The sequence below is a fragment of the Rhinopithecus bieti genome, unplaced genomic scaffold, assembly GCF_001698545.2.
Source record: "Rhinopithecus bieti isolate Rb0 unplaced genomic scaffold, ASM169854v2 scaffold_71387, whole genome shotgun sequence".
NCBI lineage: Eukaryota > Metazoa > Chordata > Mammalia > Primates > Cercopithecidae > Rhinopithecus > Rhinopithecus bieti.
The window spans coordinates 597,316-604,260 of NW_016826726.1; the positions used below are offsets into that span (position 1 = coordinate 597,316).

The 6,945-nt window shown below is 51.1% G+C and overlaps 1 protein-coding gene across 1 annotated transcript in view; it reads right to left on the reverse strand.

Moving 5' to 3' along the window:
- Positions 1-299: 299 nt before the first annotated feature.
- Positions 300-6,945, reverse strand: part of SLA2 (Src like adaptor 2) — a 35,661-nt gene continuing 29,015 nt past the window's right edge. Inside the window, exons 6-8 of the mRNA XM_017863515.1 lie at positions 1,991-2,140; positions 1,069-1,201; positions 300-752 (exon numbers count right to left, since the gene is read on the reverse strand). Coding sequence (XP_017719004.1) covers positions 632-752; positions 1,069-1,201; positions 1,991-2,140 — 404 coding nt within the window. The 3' untranslated portion in view covers positions 300-631. The remainder of the gene's footprint in view (positions 753-1,068; positions 1,202-1,990; positions 2,141-6,945) is intronic.

Here is a 6,945-nt window from a genome sequence, read left to right on the forward strand (position 1 = left end):
TNNTTTTTTTTTTTTTTTAATGTTTTGTGGGTTTTTTTGTTTGTTTTTTGTTTTTTGTTTTTTGGTATTTTTTTGAGACGGAGTCTCGCTCTGTCGCCCAGGCTGGAGTGCAGTGGCCGGATCTCAGCTCACTGCATGCTCCGCCTCCCGGGTTTACGCCATTCTCCCGCCTCAGCCTCCAGAGTAGCTGGGACTACAGGCGCCCGCCACCTCGCCCGGCTAGTTTTTTGTATTTTAGTAGAGACGGGGTTTCACCGTGTTCGCCAGGATGGTCTCGATCTCCTGACCTCGTGATCCGCCCGTCTCGGCCTCCCAAAGTGCTGGGATTACAGGCTTGAGCCACCGCGCCCGGCCAGATTTACTCTCTTTTTGGAACCCTGGCCCTGGTCCCAACTTCTCTGCATTTGGACTAGAGGTCGCAGATGGGATCATGGCACTGGGAGGAGGTAGGTGACTTCTTAGGGCCAAGAGAGGAAAGAGCAAGGGTATAGGTGGGACCCTGGATGCACCTCTGTGTCCCAGCCCTCCCTCACTGAGTGCACAGCCTTGCCTCTGGGGTGTTCAGGTGGCTGGGCTGAATTGGGGTTCTAGGTGTGCAGTCTTGGTTTCCCTTTCGGCCTCTCTTTTGGGCTTAGGCATCATCCAAAGAGACAGCCTCCTCATTCAGGCTGATGTAGGAGCTGAGGGACTCCCGGAGACCCTCACTGAGAAGAGACTCCTCCCCTGTGGCAACTTCAGAAAACAGGAGGGAGCTGTGGACAAAGGAAGAGAATTGGGTCAAGGAGCCTATTCCTCCTCCCTGCACTCACTACACACAAAAATGCACTGTTCTCAAAACCCCTCACTCCTGATGAGGACCTCATGGGGCTCCCCTGTTCCCTATCAGATCAGCTTCCCCAGCCCCACCTGCCGAGCCTGGGCTCTGCTCCAGGAGTTGAGTCAGTGTGCCCTGGCTTCAGCTGCCAGGTGTCCCTGAGTGTGACAGGTACATTCGGGTTGTGGTTCCCAGGAGTGAGTCCTTCTAACTCTTGGTCCTGCTTTCATGTTTCCAGGAGTCCCCGACTTTACCTGTCCAGCTCTTTCCAGTTGAGTGGTGTCCTCTGTACAGTCACAGGTAGGGGTATATCTTTGCTAGGGAGCGGGCCAGCCCTCTGCAGGACACAGGGCTCCTTGAGGAGGCAGCAGATGTCATCCGCCAGCTCTGAGGAAGAGACCTCCATCCCTGACATGGCCGACTCCACCCTACTTCTCCCCAACAGCCCTCATCCTGACAGCCCTCCACACTTGGCAGGAGGGGGCATGGTTACAAAAGAGTGACAGGACATGAGCCCCAAGCTGTTGGTTTAATGGAGACAGATGCACTCAAAGGTCTTTCTGGGCTAACTTTTGGGAGACAATCACTGTATGATTTAGGGTGAGTTCATGGACCTCTTGAGCTCAAGTTTCTGGTTAGGAAATTGCTTTGGGAAGAAGAAAGCTAAGGAATGCTCAGTCTACTACTGTCTACTCCCGCACGGAGTGACCTACAGAAAACGCCTGAGTTTTCACGAGAGTGCTCTTCCCTCTCTGCCCCCTGACGCTGTGCCCAGTGACTGCATCTTCCAGTGTCCGTTGAAGGACCGGCATCAGGAAGTACTAAGGAGAGTCAGGATTGAATCCCACAGAGCAGCAGCTCTGGATCCAGTTCCTGTGGAGAGAACTCCACCTCCTGCCAGGGGCTTTGAATCAGAACCAGAGTGGTAGGCAAGATACTGACCTGAGCCTACAAGATACTGACCTGAGCCTACCTGTGGCTTTTCTGCTAGGGCATGAGGTGAAGACAAGGCTCCCAGCCTGCATTTCTTGGCATGGGGACTGGTGTGAAAATAGGGGAGGCCTCTCTCATGTCTGTCTGAATACTCCATAGCAGGTAAAATATCCGAGGACACCACTGCCTGCTCCTCCCCACAGACTATCCCAGCCTACTCCTGGGGGCAGGGAAAGGCCATACCAGAGTAATGGTCCACCAGGGCCTGGAGTGAGGGGAAGGTGAGGCGCGGTGAGATGTACAGCCAGCCATTGTCAAGGCTCTGGATCCTGTAGTGTCTGATTCGGTCCCAGGATGCAGGGCGGCTGAGGCGGACTGACAGGGAGTAAGAGCCTGAGGAGAAAGAGGTCCGGGGTGGCGCTGAGGCCCTGCTGGGACTCAGCGCCACCCAGGTTGGGAAATGATAGGCAACATGGCCATGGGGCCCTGGCAGAAGGGAAGTGTCTTGGGCAGAAGCAGGACAAAGACTTGCTCTCTCGGTCATCAATAACATGTTCATAATAGATGGGGGTCTTGTGAGGGTGAAATCAAATCACACACAGAGCTCTCAGTACAGGGTCTGGCACCGTGTGAATGAACATTCAGTGTTGGCTGTTCTTTTTTTTTTTTTTTTTTTTTTTTGAGACGGAGTCTTGCTCTGTCGCCCGAGCTGGAGTGCAGTGGCCGGATCTCAGCTCACTGCAAGCTCCCTCTCCCGGGTTTATGCCATTCTCCTGCCTCAGCCTCCAGAGTAGCTGGAACTACAGGTGCCCGCCAACTCGCCCGGCTCGTTTTTTGTATTTTTTTTAGTAGAGACGGGGTTTCACCGTGTTAGCCAGGATGGTCTCGATCTCCTGACCTCGTGATCCGCCCGTCTCGGCCTCCCAAAGTGCTGGGATTACAGGCTTGACCCACCGCACCCAGCGTGTATTGGCTGTTCTTACAAAAACTCAGGTGGCAGATGTGTTAGGATGCAAAAACACTATCAAGATGCTGGCAAGGAAGTGGAGAAGTAGGACCTCCCACCCTGCTGGTAGAAGAGAAATTAGTACAAGCCATCTTGGAAATAGTTTGGCATTAGCTAGATGAGCTGAACATGCACGTACCTTACAACCCAGCAGTTCTACCCAGGCACATTACCTCAGAAGCACACAGGTAAGAATATGCACAGCAGCATTGTTTGTAAAAGTCAAAAATGGGCCAGGTGTGGTGGCTCACACCTGTAATCCCAGCACTTAGGGAGGCCGAGGCGGGCAGATCACAAGGTCAGGAGATTGAGACCATCCTGGCTAACACGATGAAACCCTGTCTCTATGAAAAAATACAAAAAATTTGCTGGGCGTGGTGGTGGGCGCCTGTAGTCCCAGCTACTCAGGAGGATGAAGCAGGAGAATGGCATGAACCCGGGAGGCGGAGCTTGCAGCGAGCCGAGATCACACCACTGCACTCCAGCCTGGGCGACAGAGGGAGACTCTGTCTCAAAACAAAAGTCAAAAACTGCAAACAACCCATTTGTGCTCAAGAGTAGAACTGTGGATTATAGAGTGTAGTACTATACAGCAGTTAAAATTAATAACTGCTACATATATAGGCATAAGGAAATCTTGGAAATAAGCAGAAAAACATTACAGAGCATACATTCAGCCTGATTCTATTTAAAGTTCAAAGACAGCCAACTGACATTATATGTTGCACAGGCACACACGGCAAAGCTCTGAAGAAAAGCAACTGTATGATTAACAGTGCAGCATGAGAGGGGGCTACAAAGGGCTTGTTAGGTAATTTCGGCTGGCAAGTAGGCACATGGATGTCAGTTTTATTACTGCTCCTCAACCTATGTGTATACATTACATACACTGATGCATGTGACAGAGTTTTGCCAGTTTTGCATGTTTCATTTTTTCATTTTTTATTTGTGTGTGTGTGTGTGTGTGTGGAGACAAGAGTCTCCTTCTGTCGCCCAGGCTGGAGTGCAGTGGCACAATCTCGGCTCACTGCAACCTCTGCCTCCCAGGTTGAAGCGATTCTCCTGCCTCAGCCTCCTGAGTAGCTGGGACTACAGGCGCCCGCCACCATGCCTGGCTAATTTTTTGTATTTTTTTTTTTTTTTTTTTTGAGACAGAGTCTCGCTATGTTGCCCAGGCTGGAGCGCAGTGGCTGGATCTCAGCTCACTGCAAGCTCCGCCTCCCGGGTTCACACCATTTTCCTGCCTCAGCCTCCCGAGTAGCTGGGACTACAGGCGCCCGCCACCGGCACCAGACGGGGTTTCACCATGTTAGCCAGGATGGTCTCGATCTCCTGACCTCGTGATCCGCCCTTCTCGGCCTCCCAAAGTGCTGGGATTACAGGCTTGAGCCACTGCGCCCGGCCAATTTTTTGTATTTTTAGTAGAGACGGGGTTTCACCATATTTGCCAGGCTGGTCTGGAACTCCTGACCTTGTGATCCACCTGCCTCGAGATTACAGGTATGAGCCACTGCACCCAACCAGATTTTTTTTTTTTTTTTTTGAGACAGAGTCTCGCTCCGTCACCTAGGCTGGAGTGCAGTGGCCGGCTCTCAGCTCACTGCAAGCTCCACCTCCCGGGTTCACGCCATTCTCCTGCCTCAGCCTCCAGAGTAGCTGGGACTACAGGCGCCCGCCACCTCGCCCGGCTAGTTTTTTGTATTTTTTAGTAGAGACGGGGTTTCACCGTGTTAGCCCGGATGGTCTCGATCTCCCGACCTCGTGATCCGCCCGTCTCGGCCTCCCAAAGTGCTGGGATTACAGGCTTGAGCCACCACGCCCGGCCCCAACCAGATTTTAATTTATTTTTAGAGCCATGCTCTCGCTCTCTTGCCCGGATGGCGTGCAGTGGCATGATGACGGCTCTCGGGCTCAAACAATCCTACTGCCTCAGCCTCCTGAGTAGCTGGGATTACAGGCATGAGCCACTGTGCCTGGCCATATAAGCACATTTAAAATATTGAAACAGGCTGGGCACAGTGGCTCACCCCAGTCATCTCAGTTTGAGACCAGCCTGGCCAACGTGGTGAACCCTGTCTCTACTAAAATACCAAAGATAGCTGGGTGTGGTGGCACACACCTGTAGTCCCAACTACTCGGAAGGCTGAGGCAGGAAAATCACTTGAACCCAGGAGGTGGAGGTTGCAGTGAGCTGAGATTGTGCCACTGCACTCCAGCCTTGGCAACAGAGCAAGACTCCATCTCAAATAAATAAATAAACAAACAAACCAAGGCTGGTGACAGGCACGGTGGTTCACGCCTGTAATCCCAACACTTTGGGAGGTCGAGATGGGCAGATCACCTGAGGTCAGGAGTTTGAGAACAGCCTGGTCAAGATGGCGAAACCGTGTCTCTACTAAAAATACAAAAAAAAAAAAAATTAGCCAGGTGTGGTGGCGTGCACCTGTAGTCCCAGTTACTTGGGAGGCTGAGGCAGGAGAATTGCTTGAACCCGGGAGACAGAGGTTGCAGTGAGCCAAGATTGCACCACTGCACTCCAGCCTGGGCAGCACAGCAAGACTCCCTCTCAATTAAACAACAACAAAAAAGGCTGGGTGCAGTGGCTCAAGCCTGTAATCCCAGCACTTTGGGAGGCTGAGGTGGGCGGATCACAGGTCAGGAGAGCGAGACCATCCTGGCTAACACGGTGAAACCCTGTCTCCACTAAAAATTCAAAAAATTAGCCAGGCGTGGTGGTGGGCGCCTGTAGTCCCAGCTGCTGGGAGGTTAAGGCAGGAGAATGGTGTGAACCCAGGAGGCGGAGCTTGCAGTGAGCCAGGATCATGCCACTGCACTCCAGCCTGGGTGAGAGAGCAAGACTCCGTCTCAAAATAAATAAATAAATAAAAATAATAAAATAAATAAAATAAAAACAAGGCCAGCAGGCAGAGTGTCAAGCCTGTAGTCCCAGCTACTCAGAAGGCTGAGGCAGGGGGATCACTTGAGCCCGGGAGGCAAAGGTCGCGGTAAGCCAAGATTGTGTCATCCAGTCTGGATGACAGAGTGAGACCTTGTCTCAAAAAAAAAAAAAAAAAAATTAAAGGCTAAAAGTAAAAAGATGGAAAAAAGTATTCAGACAACCATAAGTAAGCTAGAATGGCTTATTCTTGAACCTGGTACCGGGAGGTTGCAGTGAGCCAAGATCATGCCACTGCACTCCAGTCTGGGAGACAGAGCGAGATTCCACCTCAATAAAAAATAAATAAAAACAAGGCTGGGCACGGTGGCTCAAGCCTGTAATCCAAGTACTTTGGGAGGCTGAGGCGGGCAAATCACGAGGTCAGGAGTTCAAGACCAGCCTGGTTAACACGGTGAAACCCCGTCTCTACTAAAAATACAAAAATTAGCTGGGCGTGGTGGTGGGTGCCTGTAATCCCAGCTACGCAGGAAGCTGAGGCAGGAGAATCATTTGAACCTGGGAGGCAGAAGTTGCAGAGAGCCAAGATCTCGCCACTGCACTCCAGCTTGGGCAACAGAGCGAGACTCCATCTCAAAAAAAAATAGATAAAATAAAGAAGATACAGAAGAATATAATTTGAGAGACCTTTGAAAAGTATGGCAAGATTAAAACCATAGAAGTTATGGAAGACAGGCAGAGTGGAAAAAAGGATTTGCTTTTGTAACTTTTGATAATCAAGATACAGTTGATAAAACTGTTCAGAAATATCACTTTTTTTTTTCTTTGAGACAGAGTCTCGGACTGTCGACCAGGCTGGAGTGCAGTGGTGCAATCTAGGTTTATTGCACCCTCTGCCTCCCAGATTCAAGGGATTCTCCTGCCTCAGCCTCCTGAGTAGCTGGGATTACAGGCGCGTACCACCACGCCCAGCTAATTTTTGCGTTTTTAGTAGACATGGGGTTTCACTGTGTTGGTCAGGCTGGTCTCGAACTCCTGACCTCATGATCTGCCCACCTAGGCCTCCCAAAGTGCTGGGATTACAGTGCCATGTTTTTTTGTTTTTTTGTTTTTTTTTTGAGACGGAGTCTCGCTCTGTTGCCCAGGCGGGAGTGCAGTGGCCAGATCTCAGCTCACTGCAAGCTCCGCCTCCTGGGTTTATGCCATTCTCCTGCCTCAGCCTCCTGAGTAGCTGGGACTACAGGTGCCCGCCACCTCGCCCGGCTAGTTTTTTTTATTTTTTTTTTTTTTTTTTTT